At 43.3% G+C, this 15,139-nt stretch overlaps 1 protein-coding gene across 1 annotated transcript in view; it reads right to left on the bottom strand.

Annotated features, from left to right (window-relative positions):
* The window catches only part of zgc:162707 (UPF0524 protein C3orf70 homolog B), a 38,404-nt gene extending 25,522 nt beyond the window's left edge, over window positions 1–12,882 (bottom strand). The window contains exon 1 of the mRNA XM_012878356.3: window positions 12,321–12,882. Coding sequence (XP_012733810.2) covers window positions 12,321–12,504 — 184 coding nt within the window. The 5' untranslated portion in view covers window positions 12,505–12,882. The remainder of the gene's footprint in view (window positions 1–12,320) is intronic.
* Window positions 12,883–15,139: the final 2,257 nt, after the last annotated feature.

Raw genomic sequence — 15,139 nt, 5'->3', positions numbered from 1 at the left:
TGTTTTGCACTTGGAGTCTATATGAGTTCAGAAAAGTTTAATTTAGTCTCTCCTGCTGCATAGATCTCTTAATATTTTATTTGCACCATATCTTTCAAGCCATTCATTTTTTTCTATTTTCTACTCTGTTTTGGGAAAAATTATGTCATGGTATTTGCTGCAGAACTGCCAACCAATTTTGAGAATATGCCCATTTTATTTTTTTACTAACATTTTGTAGTCCAAGCTGAAAGATGCTGAAGCTACAAGTGGAAAAGTCAATATTTTTAAACCATCCCCCAGCATACTACAAAAATGGCTGAATGGGGTGGAACGCTCAGCCACATGGAAGAGGGCGGGGTGAGAAGGGCCTCATTTGCATTTAAAGCAACCACACTAAAACGAGCTGATCTCAGACGAACCTCAGAACAAGGGGCGGAAAACATGGGCAACTGAATTATTTCAGTGTGAAAAGGAAGAAATAAAAAAAATCATGATCTGTCCCCTTTAATTTTGAAAGCTGATCTGTCACATAAAACCCCAATAAAATACATCAAAGTTTGTAGTTTTAGTGTGACATCTGAAAATGTTGAAGGGTTATGAATGTCTTTAGAAGACACAACTAAATATATCAGCTCTCTGTAAATGTCTTGCACCAGAACAGTGGAGCAACTTGTTACGTTCACCAGATAAACCAACACTGAATTGGCTTTGCAGGGCATCCCAAATGCTTTCTGTAGATTGCAATAAACACTGGAAGGGATTCATCATATTTCTTTCACATCTAATATTTCAAAATCGCATGGCTCATTCGGGAATGTAGAGGGGGCATCTGAAATCCCACGATTACACAGCAAAAAGATTACAATGTGACTTGTGCGGTTGCACGCTGTAAGCCCCTGTGTGGCGGCGACAGAGGAGACGGTGATTGTGTTTTACACTGATCTGAGGATTTTCAGACCAGCTGGAGTGAGATGGGGATAAATTGGGGACAGCGCAAAGAGATGGACATGCTGTCAGGGGTTGGGTGTCTGCTACTTGGGACTAGTGACAGTCTGCAGGCTGAAAAAGGTTCAAATGGAGAGACAGGTCGTTAGAGGTAAAGGAAGGAAGGAAATGCAGCCAACGCCTCTCAGAGCCAAAGAAAAGGTGGAAATGGTGAATGTGAAGCTGCATGTTTCCAGCATACACAATGTAAAGTAAATTAATGAGTACAGTGGGATAACAAACTATTTATTTCTAAAAGAAACGCCTACAGCCACATAAAACCTTTTTCATACTGAGGATTTTCAGTCTGTGATGTTTCTAAAATCCTATTTCATCCTGAATATACATGCGTAAAGGGTGACATAAATTAAAAACTGTTTTAAAGTGATACAATATCTTATAATTTCTTGCATTTACCCCTTAGCACCCAAATGTATCTGCAAGTATATAAAAAAAACAAAATTATCCCATTTTGCAGCCATTATAGCACATACAATAGATATAAATTTATCTTCAGGACTGATGCAAATTAGCAACATTAGGCACAATTGTGTCTGGTAGCGATATCAGATTTTCTGCTCTAGGATAACTAGGTTGTTTTATTGATGATGCTATTGCTAAACAGGGCATTGAAACTGAATTATTACAGAGGTGTCTCGATACTGCATTCTGCTACTTTACTGCTTAAGAATATAAAGATCACACTTGGATGTTGTACACACCAATAAAAGGCAGCCAAGTAGTTTAAATAAGAATCTTGGTGTCATGGTTTTCAGGTGACGAGTCCACATGCAGATACGATCGGGAGGCAAAACACAGTCTTAAGATGTTTATTATAAGAAACAAGCAGATCTAAGGACGGGACTACGGGTGAGTCGGCTGGGTCAGAACGTCAAGGCTGGCGAGTCTGTAAGAAAGAGGAAGTCAGAAACTACGAAAGTTGAACCAGGGGAATAGCTAGAAGTGCGCTGCTTACCATTTAGCCGGGCGGACCTAACCGGGAAGAAGTAGCGTCGGGAATACTCTATGATTCTACTCAGCTGGAGTTAGGCGGCTGGTGGCTGAGGACGGCTGATGCAACTGGCGAGGGATCCTGAGCGAACCTCGTCGGCAACGGTTGACAGATGGATTGACCAGAGTGAATGCAGAACCAGCAGGAACCGGGAGAGGGGAACTCAGGCCTCGCTGGGTAACATCCAGGAAGTATGAGGGGAGCGCCAGAGCAAAATCTGAGCAGGCGGTTCTGCTGGTCTGTTTCTTCGGAACGAGACGTCAAGACGGGTGAGTGCATCCAAGCACAAAAATCTGAGGCAAACAGAGATCCAAAATTAGTCAAAAAACGAAGAGCAAAAACTCACAAGCTGGTGTCCGAGCGTAGGGACAGAGGCCACGTCGTACCACGACTGGTTAAGGCTCTGGCGTCTTCCATCTGTCAGCGCTCTGCTTAAGAAGCCAGAGGAAGCCGCCTGCAACGAGCTGCAGGTGTGGGCCACGCCTCCTCAGCCAACCAGACACACCTGTGGAATAGAGTTAGAGTAGAGCAGCACAGAGAATCCTGACACTACCCCCCCCTCAACGGCCGCCTCCTGGCGGCCCAGACGAAGAGGTGCTGGGCTGAGTAGCCCAAAAATCTGAAATCAAGTCCTTATCCAAAATAGTAGCTGCGGAAACCCACGAGCGCTCCTCAGAGCTACGACCCTCCCAGTCGACGAGGTATTGGTGACCCCTACCTCGCCGACGGGCATCCACAACCCTGAGAACCCGAGGGTTCTGACTGTCCTGGGAGGGTGGAGGGGGTCCGGAAGGAGGGCACAAGTTGCTGTCCAAAACGGGCTTGATCTGGGACACATGAAAAGTAGGGTGTACTCGGGAGTGAGGGGGCAAACGTAAACGGACAGTGCTCGGGTTAATCACTGTCTCTATCTCATAGGGACCAGTGAACCGGGGAGCAAGCTTTTTAGCGGATGGATTGGACAAAACGTCTCTGGAAGATAACCAAACCTTCTGACCGGGGCGATACTGAGGAGCTGGTCGGCGGTGCTGGTCGGCAAACCTCTTGCTCCGCTCTGCGGTGCGAGTGAGGGCAGTGATAGTTGTTCTCCAGATGTCCTGGCAGCGAGCAATGTAGTCGTTTACGGAGGTGAAGGGAATCCTGAGTTCATCTGTGGGTAGAAGTGGAGGCTGATATCCTAAAGCAACCTCAAAAGGTGAACGTCCAGTAGCTGAGGTGATGTGTGAATTAAGGGCATACTCCACCCAGGGCAAAAACTTGTTCCAGTCGGAGGGTGAAGATGACGTAAGGCAGCGGAGAGTAGTTTCTAGTTGCTGGTTCATGCGTTCAGTTTGGCCATTAGTCTGAGGATGATATCCAGAGGTGAGTGTATAACGGGCACCCAGAGCAGAGCAAAAGTGCCGCCAGACCTGGGAGATAAACTGAGGACCCCGGTCAGAGAGGATATCAACAGGGATGCCGTGAAGTCTGAACACATGTCTGATAAGAAGCTGAGCTGTCTGGAGTGCGTTGGGTAATTTGCGGATGGGAATAAGATGACAGGACTTAGAAAACCGATCAACTACCGTCAGAATAGTTGACATACCTTGGGACAATGGGAGACCGGTAACGAAATCAATCGCTATGTGGGACCATGGACGTCTGGGGATGGGAAGAGGATTTAACAAACCGGAAGGTGGCTGTGTAGAAGACTTATTCTGGGCGCAAACGGGGCAGGCGAGAACATATTCTCGAACATCCTTCGTCCATGAAGGCCACCAGAATCGCCGGGAGACCTGGGACTGGGTTCTAAAAATGCCCGGATGGGCGGAAAACTTCGTGTCATGACTCCAACGTAGAACCTCAGGACGAACAGACTGGGGAACGTACTTAAGCCCAGGTGGCCCTGTACCTGGGTCCGGGTCTAAGAGTTGGGCCTGTCTGATTCTGTCCTCCAGATCCCAATGCAGCGCTCCAACTGTACAGGTGGGAGGAAGAATCGGTTCCGGCTCCCTCTCTTGTTCAGAAGATGTAAACAGACGGGACAGTGCATCAGGCTTGACATTTCTGGAGCCGGGTCTGTAGGTGATGGTGAGGTTGAATCGAGAGAAAAACAAAGACCAACGGGCCTGTCTAGAGTTGAGTCGACGGGCTGACTGCAGATAGGAGAGGTTCTTGTGATCTGTCCATATTATGATGGGCTGCTCGGATCCCTCTAACCAGTGCCGCCACTCCTCCAACGCTAGTTTAATAGCTAGTAGCTCACGATCACCTACATCATAGTTCTGCTCTGCTGGTGATAAACGACGGGAGAAGAACGCACAAGGGTGCAACTTACAGTCTACCTCCGACTGTTGGGACAAAACCGCTCCCACCCCGGTATTAGAGGCATCGATCTCTAAGATAAACTGTTTGGCTGGGTCGGGGTGAACTAGTATGGGAGCCTGGGAAAAACGGGCCTTAAGTTTACTGAAAGCCTCCTCGGCCTCTGGACTCCAGACATAAGGTACTTTGGGGGAAGTGAGAGCATGTAAAGGAGATGCTACCTGACTATAGTTCCTGATAAAGCGCCGATAGAAGTTAGCGAAACCAAGAAAGCGTTGGAGCTGTTTGCGCGACTCAGGAACAGGCCATTCCACCACTGCCCTTATCTTTTCTGGATCAGACTTCACCTGTCCGCCCTCTAAAATCAGACCAAGAAAGGAAACAGAAGACTGGTGAAAATCACACTTCTCGGCCTTAACAAATAAGCGATTCTCTAATAATCGCTGGAGAACAAGACGGACGTGTTGTTTATGTTGTTCTAGGTCACGAGAGTAAATCAGGATATCGTCAAGATAAACGAAAACAAAAACATTCAGAAAATCCCGAAGGACATCGTTCACTAATGCTTGAAAAACTGCCGGGGCATTGCACAAACCAAAAGGCATGACTAAGTATTCAAAGTGACCTAGCGGGGTCTTAAAGGCCGTCTTCCACTCATCCCCCTGTCTCACCCGAACCAAATGATAAGCGTTGCGCAGATCAAGTTTAGTGAAGATCTTAGCATTCTGGACTGGTTCGAGGGCTGAGGATAATAGAGGGAGCGGGTACTTGTTCTTAACGGTTATTTGGTTAAGCCCTCGATAATCGATACAGGGTCGAAGGGTTCCATCCTTCTTACCAACGAAAAAAAACCCCGCGCCCAATGGGGAGGATGAAGGACGGATTAACCCCGTAGCTAGAGATTCCCCTATATACTTCTCGAGCGCTTGACGTTCTGACCTGGAGATGTTGTAGAGCCGACTCACCGGTAGTGGAGCCCCAGGCAAAAGGTCAATAGCGCAATCGTAAGGGCGATGTGGGGGAAGTGAACAAGCCTGAGTCTTACTGAATACTCTCTGAAGATCGTGGTATTCCTCCGGAACTAGCGATAGGTCAAGAACGTCCCCAGACTCTGTCTCAGGGGAAGGGGTAACAGATACAGGACGAGCGGACTGTAAGCAACGAGAATGACAAGCTGGAGACCAAGATTCTAACCGGGACTCGGCCCAGTTAAACTGCGGGCTGTGGACACTTAACCAGGCTAAACCCAAAACAACGGGTGAACGCTTTACAGGGAACACAAAAAACGAAAGTTGTTCCCGGTGGTTACCCGAAACTATCACTACTAGAGGTCGAGTGCGATGGGTGATTAAGGTTAAACTCTGCCCATCCAAGGACGACACCCGGAGAGGCTCGGGTAAAGGTTCGACCGGCACACGAAGCTGATCCACTACGGTTTGGTCAATTAGGTTGAAGTCCGAACCGGAATCAACTAGAGCCGAGACATCGAAAGTATCCTGATCAAACATTAACGTCACTGGTAAATGTAAGCGAGAAAGAGATGGCGCCTTAGTTACTACTCGGGGGCTAGAACTATTAACGTCCACCGTTCTCCCCGTTACGAACGGTGGACTGGATCTTTTGGCCGAACCGGACAATCCTTAAGGAAATGACCCTCCCCTCCACAGTATAGACATAAGTTGCCCGCGAAACGCTGTTGACGCTCCTTATTGGTTAAACCAACCTGGCCCAACTGCATGGGTTCAGGAGGTGATGGAGCGGACCGCGGTTCCCTATGGGTGAGCGTGGAAGGGGTGGATGATCGCATGACTTGGTTCTGTCTAACTCGGCTCCGACTACGTAGCCGGGTATCCAACCGGATGGCTAGCGCCACAAAATCCTCAAAATCCCCGGGTTCCTCCACCCGGGCTAATTCATCCTTAAGGGACTCATCAAGAGCCTGAAAAAATACTGCCTTTAACGGTCTTGGTTGCCAATCCGCCGCTGCGGCAACCGTACGAAACTCCACTGAGAAGTCAGATACGCGTCGACCGCGCTGTTTTAACGAAAGGAGATGACGAGACTGATGAGCCGAATCTAACTCGGGCGAAAAAATAGTCTTAAACTCGGTAACGAATTCCTGAAAAGTAACCCCGAATGACTGACAATCAGGGAATCGAGCCTCAGCCCAACTAAGTGCTTTACCTGTTAGGAGTCGTAGTACATAAGATATCTTAACCTCATCTGAGGCGAAAGTCTGGGGGGATTGGTTAAACACCAGTCTACACTGGAAAAGGAAACCTCCGCAACTCCCATGGTCACCAGAGAATTTCTCCGGACTAGGTGACGCGCTCTCAAGTGGCGGAGCCCAAAGCTGATTATCAGTGCTCGGAGCGACGGGAGGCGGGGTGCTAATGTTTTGAGTGACAGGCGACGTCATCGCGGAAGTAACTGTGTCCATGAGCTGGCTAAACTGAGCGGCTAATCTATGAAGCTGCTCCTGTGTTGAATTTACGGCTAAACCTAGTGACTGCATCTGCTCTTGCTGTGCGGCTAACTGCCGCCCGAACGTATCCGCTGGACTTTGGTGGCCAGAGCCTTCTTCTGTCATGGTTTTCAGGTGACGAGTCCACATGCAGATACGATCGGGAGGCAAAACACAGTCTTAAGATGTTTATTATAAGAAACAAGCAGATCTAAGGACGGGACTACGGGTGAGTCGGCTGGGTCAGAACGTCAAGGCTGGCGAGTCTGTAAGAAAGAGGAAGTCAGAAACTACGAAAGTTGAACCAGGGGAATAGCTAGAAGTGCGCTGCTTACCATTTAGCCGGGCGGACCTAACCGGGAAGAAGTAGCGTCGGGAATACTCTATGATTCTACTCAGCTGGAGTTAGGCGGCTGGTGGCTGAGGACGGCTGATGCAACTGGCGAGGGATCCTGAGCGAACCTCGTCGGCAACGGTTGACAGATGGATTGACCAGAGTGAATGCAGAACCAGCAGGAACCGGGAGAGGGGAACTCAGGCCTCACTGGGTAACATCCAGGAAGTATGAGGGGAGCGCCAGAGCAAAATCTGAGCAGGCGGTTCTGCTGGTCTGTTTCTTCGGAACGAGACGTCAAGACGGGTGAGTGCATCCAAGCACAAAAATCTGAGGCAAACAGAGATCCAAAAATTAGTCAAAAAACGAAGAGCAAAAACTCACAAGCTGGTGTCCGAGCGTAGGGACAGAGGCCACGTCGTACCACGACTGGTTAAGGCTCTGGCGTCTTCCATCTGTCAGCGCTCTGCTTAAGAAGCCAGAGGAAGCCGCCTGCAACGAGCTGCAGGTGTGGGCCACGCCTCCTCAGCCAACCAGACACACCTGTGGAATAGAGTTAGAGTAGAGCAGCACAGAGAATCCTGACACTTGGTATGTGTACAATATGCATTAGCAGGCAACCCAACTGCATTAAAATCAGAAGCAGTATGAGACTAATTTACGACAATGTTCTAAAAAAATGTCAAAACAAATGCTATCAGACAATTCTGTTGTTTTTTATTATATAAAACACTCTATCAACACTCTTTGATGAATGCATTGTCATTAGCTAGGGATAGGGCAGTATAAGATTATTATGATATGGCAGTGTTCAGTAAAAACACCACGGTGTGATGGTATTTCCAGAAAATTTTATAATAAAAATCAGTGATAGGATCCATTTTTTATGCAAAACAGAAAATCAACAATAATTCTCTCTGCTGCTTAAATACTCTAACATATTATTAGATATTCCATTGTAAATCTGTAACACTTCTTTATCTTTATTTTTATCCATAGATTTAAGAATCAAAGACATTGGCTAAATTTAATGTTAATTCTTGTTTTTAAACAGCATAACTTTAATGAGAGTGGTGGGTGTCCAAGACCATGACTTGACATGTGATCTGGGAGGGATTTGGAGAACATTTCCTGGTCTTTGTTTTGCAAACCAGTGGTGCCTGTGTGACATTTTCAGCAGTTAGCCATCAGTGTGCAGCAGTAGGTGGGGGAGGGCCAGCTTTAAACTATTTTATCCTCCATTCATCCAAGGAAAACTCTGGTGACTCCCTAGCATTTCCTTACAAGGATGATAAAATGCAATAACCAGAACATTTTTCTCTGTAGATGAGAACTCAACTTTATTTTCAGTATTAATTAGGTGTTTAAAAGGACATCAGAGGAGGCAGAAATTTATTTTAGCAATTTCAAACAGCTATTTTTAAACATTGGTATTCCTGTGCAACTGTACCTGGCCCATGCTTATTATCAGCTTCAGAACAAGCTTTACAGAAGTGCTATTTTCAGCCATTAAATAAACACCGGCTGGCCTGCAGAGTGTTAAAAGCATTATGTTGAGTCTAAATACAATCCGAATACATGTGGGCAGCTGCTGAGATTTATTCAGCATTTAAATGATTGTATATTACCTATATATACCTACATTTTAAGGATGGTGTTAAAATGCTCCAAATCACTAAGACATTAACAGGAAATCACCAGACTTGGCCTTTAAAAGCAGAAATGAAAGCGATGATTCAGATGTGTGACAGAGTCATCAGACAGTACCAAGAAAATAAATGTGTCACAGAGACAGAAACAGAAAGAAAAAAAAACAGAACCAGGATCTGGAACATAAAAATCCCTCTGTGCTTATGAGCTGCCTCCATTGTTCAGACGACATACTTTATTTTCAAGGGGTTTGAAGGTTTGAATCTGTTGAACCCTAAACTAGGCTCTATCGTTAATAATGCAGGGAGTATCTATAATAGATGTAGAGATGTTGTTAAATATAAAATACAAGTTGCTCTGAGGATAGAATGTGCTCAGAGCAGTGTTTGAGAAAGATAAAACTTTCTCTAACACTTTATGGCCATGCTATTTAATCATCTAAGTCCCCCTTAGGTCCAGCATATATTCAGCAGTTTTGACAGCACAGATGGTGAAATTTTAGTATTGATGATACAGTTTGGTTATTGACTTTACAACGCATTGTGTACACAACAGTCAGCAGCTCTTCAAAAGCAGCTTTCTTCTATGTTTGTGGGTTTTTATGGTATATTTGATTGGACTCTTGTGTGTCACTCCATAAACTCCAACCTACCAGATAACCTGCGTAAGCTCACAAAAATGACCCGCATGGCTGGCGGTCAGCGAGAAAAGCTGAGCACCTCTACTGACTCTTGCCAGTCCTTCCAACACTTGGACTTACAATAATAATATCCATAACATCAAGTAGAGACTAAAGACTAAAGGAACTGTTCAAATTATGTTGGGCAGAAATCGCAAATAATCTTCTAAAGTGAACATCACGCACCACTGAGAAAATTTAACTCAAGCCTTTTACCATTACTGTTGCTAAACAATTACGAGGGCAGTGAAGCTAATACAATATATTACTCAATAAATAATAACACTGAAAATTTAGTTTACAGCAGGAAATTCATTCTCACTAAATAATTGTCAATTAGAGTCATAAGCACAAAATTAGCCTCCCGATTTCCTGCTAGATGACGGCACTGACTTTGGACTTCAAAAGACACAGCAAACCAACACCGGCCAATGAAAGGGCTCAAAATCAACACTGACAGTGGAAACTTCACACTTTTCCTTCTGACTCTGGGACCTTGATTTCCAAAGGATATGCAAAATCTATTCTCAACTGAAAACAAGACTTTGAACCACTGAGCAACAGTCCAGTTTGTTTTCTCCTTAGCTCAGGTTTGACACTTCTGATGTTGTTACCAGTCAAGTTATAACTCAACACAAGCAATGCGACATTTGTAGCCCATGTCATGGATGTGTCTGAGCGGGGTTGCTCTCGAAGCACAAACTACTCAGTCCAGACCTTTTAAATCTCACCCAAACTCTTGAATGGGCTTTGCTTTACAACAGTTTCAAAACTGTGTTGCTTGTAGATCCCCTTTTACCACACAAGAGTTTTCCTTCCACTAAACTTTCCAATAAAAGTCTTGCATAAAGCCCTCTGGGAAGCCCTGGCTTCTTTGACAATGACCTGTTGTGGCTTCATCCTTTTGTGCCGTGATCTACACCTGTTCTTTACATGTTGAGATCAATCTTTGGGTCCTGACAAGGAAATGAAAGGCTGATGTCATCCTACCAATATTATGGCTCTGATCCACTTCAGCAGGTATCCACAGACCCCTAATCGCTATGAACTGTACGGGGTGGTACAATATTTCTGAACAACTCTGACATAGTGATATAATTCAAAGCAAAGACAGCTGCAGAAGCAGCAGGAGACCGTGGTGCTCAACGAGAGCAGATGCACTGCATGATCTTTCAGAGTCCGTCTGATACGAGAAATACGTTGCCAAGCAGAATCCGACGCACACATTACAATGTTGGTGCACAACAACTATTACTGCTTGTAAAGCACTGAACTGATCTGAAAAGCTGTTGTATGCAAGACATGGACAACCCTGGTCACCCTGCTGGTGCCTTTTAAGTCCTCAAATCTTTCAGGCGAAAGCTGCAAATTGTAAACCACGCCCTTTGGTTCCGTAATCACAGAGCATGCTGTGTAAACACACACGACCATGATCGACATAATGCTGAAGGACAGCGTGATCTGTCATACGGTGCAGTGTTTATTGCAGAACTATGACCTGAAAGTGTTTGTTGAATGTCTGCTGGAAAACTGTCACGTTAGCAGCTTCCCCATTATTGTGTAGTGCTTAGCATGACCTTTCTAAATAGTAAATCCTTTTTTAATAACTTATATAATATTTCTTTTAAAAAATTAATTTGGGATGTTCATAGCTGCAAAATGAAATTGGCAGAAATATATCAGTGTACAAGTTTCATTTCGTGAACTGACTTAATATGAATTAACTTCTTGATGACACTCCCACTTATCAAGCTGTATTATTTCACTACCCTAAAAATACATGTAAAAATAATTTGTGACTTCAGCCAAAAAATAATTCACACACACACACACACACACACATATATATATATATATATATATATATATATATATATATATATATATATATATATATATATATATATATATATATATATATAAGGTCACAGTTAAGTAGCAAATATGTTTTTCTTTTGCAGCAGTCATATTTACTGCAGTTAAAATATTTCTAAGAACAATACAGTCACATATAAATTGGCAGTAATTAATGATTTTAACTTTAACAACAATATCATAAATAGTAATAAAATTGCTGGAAAAATATGCTTAAAAAATTCAAAATAATCTATTTGTTTTATATATATATATATATATATATATATATATATATATGTGTATATATATATATATATATATATATATATATATATATATATATATATATATATATATATATATAATTTAAGTAATTTACTTTTTAAAGTGAATAAATATAGTTGATGACTTTCTAATTTATTAGGACACACTTGTGTAACTTCTACTTCCTACATCCAGCTCTTTATGTCTTTATTGCATCAGCCTTACAAAAATAAAAAAGTAAAATTAAAACTCAAACTGTAACACAAATAATTTACAATGGAGAATGTTTTGCTTTTTTAAAAAAAAAAAAAAAACTTACAACAGAAACAAATACTGTGGTTCAAACCTTTTCATGAACATTATAGTGACAGCAATGGTCAGCCTCTCAGGTAAAATATAGCCAGTGATGCATGGTGTCCACTTTAATGGACACATAATTCAACCCAATTGTCATACAACATAGAATCTACACTGTAATATTAATCATTAGTTGTCCGCAACTTAAACTGATGTTTAATGAATCCCTACAATTTATTTATATAATTTTTGTACTGGATTATTTAAAAACCCTTTTGATGGTATTCTAACGTACTGAAACGCACTTAAATCGCCACCTTATTTGGTAATCAAATATATTTATTTCTATGTAATCTTTTTTTTGATGTAATCTAAAGAAAATGTTCAGCCCGTCTTTTGAAGATGGATAAATTGTTTTTTGGCCACCATAAAAGCCGAGTTTTCAGCCTTATTGATCCAGATTGCTCATTAACGCGTGCAAAAACAAACTTACAGTGACACCAGCCCAAGTGGCAGCACCAGTGCAGTTTGAAGCACTTCCCGTGGCTGTGCGTCGCGCAGATGGAGAGTCCATCACACGGCAGGAAGTCTGGTCTCCCCGCGCAGCTCTTGGCCAAAGCCTGCGCCTCGTCCAACTTCTCACTCTTCGGACACTTATGAGCTCCCGAGGCGGCCATGCCAACATTTCCCGGATCCGATTAAATAACGCACGCACGATCTGTTGGGAGTAAAACTAAATCACGGGGACGAGCCGAGGTTTTTTTTTTCCACGGTCCACGCAGCCAAGGACGCTTTGTAGAGAGGGAATGGGCGCAGCTGGGTCTTCTGAATCCAGATCAGCTCGGTCAGTGCACACACAAAGCGCGGCGACACATTCTGGGAGGGTACAAACGACGGTCAGTGTCACGCTGGAAGCCTCCCGTGATCGTGATCCACGCATCTCCCCATCTCTCGTGCAGTGCCGTGCCGTGCCGTGCCGAGGCGTCGGGGAAGCTCCTCAGCTGTGCGCGCTGCTTGGTGACGCGCATCCGAACTTCATCACAGAAACGGGAGGAGCCCCGCGAACACAAAGCCAGCTGCTGCGCGCACTTCAAACACGAGCACCACAGGCTTTCATCAGCCCCCCAGACAACTTCAAAGATCAAGGTCTGAATATGAAATTCATCATCTATAATAAACCCTAAACAACAGGGTAAACTATTTGTTCAGGATGTCCTTTAATTAGTGGTGGATATAAGCTACAGTATTCCTGAAAAGAAAACGCGCCCTGTGTTTGCAATCTTTCATCCAATCAAATAAATGGTTCAGAAAACGGTAAATAATAATGGAAATGGGAGCATTGTGAAGCAAAAATGTTCCAGCTGCTCTCCTGCCGCTAGGCGGCGACCCTAAGATCTGCTCCGGCCTGGACGTCAGGCTGAGATTTACCTAAGATGAGCCATTGATTTATGCTAAAGCAGTTTAAAGCTGTGGGCGTCCCTCTGCTCTCCTCTGTTACAGCTGAAGCTGAGCCAGCAGAAATCTGGAGATACAGACCACACAGGGAAATCAGAAATCAGCTTATTTTGTTCAAAAAAAAAAAAAAAAAAAAAAGAACATCAGGGAAGGTGGAAAGGGACCGATGAAAAGAAGGAACACAGCACACTCATTCAGAAAAAAATACCCGAGTAAATGCTTTTAATTAATGGATTTAATCATAGTTCGCATGTTGCAAAATTCAGGACAAGCAGTGCATGAAAGAAAAAAGGTATATACCTCAAACCTTTTCACATTTTGTCAGGCTAACACCACGAACAACCATGTTTTTTCTAGGGAATTTAAGGGATAGACCGACAAAGGAGTGCACAACTATGAATTGCAGGAGAAATAATGGTATTTTCAGTAATTTTTTTTTACTAGTAAACATCTTAAAAGTATAGTATTTAGGAAAGAGAATGCACAAATGCAAACCTATCAGCCAGATGGATAAGTAATCAGAGCATTGATCACAGAAGCAACCAGGAGGTCCATGTTAACGCTGGAGGAGCTGCAAGGTCTGCAGCTCAGTTGGGAGAATCTGTTCAGACGGAGACCCTTTGTTGTGCACTCAACGAATGCGGCCTTTATGAAAGAGGAACGAGATGAAAGCCATAGGAGGTTCATTTTAAAATGCCTTAAAAGCAACGCACGTGGAAGAAGGTGCTCTGATCAGACGAGATCAACATTGAAACTAACACGGCGCTTCATCCTCAACACACCGGTTTTGAATCGCCGTTTCATTGGGCCCTATTTGCAGATGTGCACCAGTCAACATTATATTAGCAACATATTCAATAGATTGTGGAGGAGGGGGAAAAGGAAAAAAAATGTTCCATTATGGCATCTGATTTAGAGCCTAATAATAACTTAAAGCTCCACTGAATGACACGGGGGTCCTTGTCTCCTGCAGACGTCCAGTTAAACGATTTTTCACTATTTGTGCCGAGGCTGCAGCTATAACTTTCAGAACCGCGACAATTTACTTTCATTACTGTCACCTCACATTTAAATGACTAGTGAGCCCCATCTAAACACTCTGCTGGAAAACCAACTGGGAATTTCACTGACTCAATAATATTTTCATCTAGTTTGGCTTTGCACATTTCTTATCTTTTTTTGTTGTTCGAATTGCATCCGGGTACTGCATTCAGGATCTGTAATTTTAAGATTTCCTTTTATTATTATTTACCAAACAATGCTTCAAGTTATTGCATTGCAGCACAGATAAAGCTCGGTTCGGATATTGCAAAATGGATCAAAAACTGATTTAGTCAACAGGTCTGAAAAGTAAAGATTTTTTTTATTATTATTATGGTTTGCACATTTTAGCACATCTGGTCCCACTGTGCACATCATACAGACATTTATTCACACAAAATATAGGTGTAGTGACACATCTACAGAGTAGTTGTTCTGCTTATTTGAGCTGTCCCGCTAGATTTATTGATTTAGTCAAAGTAAAGTTTACATTTTAATCATGGTTTGATTTAAAACAAAAGAATTAAGAAAAGATGAGAAACAGAGTCAGTGACATCAGTCACAGTGACACCTCTTGGTGAGAGGCCAGGGAACCAAAATAACACCCAGAAGACGTCAACTACTCATCCATGAGATCAAAGAAGATCCCAGAATAACTTCTGCAGCAATTCAATTCAATTCAATTCAATTTTATTTATATAGCGCCAAATCATGAAACATGTCATCTCAAGGCACTTTACAAAGTCAAGTTCAATCATATTATACAGATTGGGTCAGATTATACAGATTGGTCAAAAATGTCCTATATAAGGAAAC

Source organism: Fundulus heteroclitus, chromosome 7 (genome assembly GCF_011125445.2).
Source record: "Fundulus heteroclitus isolate FHET01 chromosome 7, MU-UCD_Fhet_4.1, whole genome shotgun sequence".
Classification (NCBI taxonomy): Eukaryota; Metazoa; Chordata; class Actinopteri; order Cyprinodontiformes; family Fundulidae; genus Fundulus; species Fundulus heteroclitus.
Note: the sequence above shows the minus strand (reverse complement) of the source record. Positions and strands in the feature narration are given on the sequence as shown.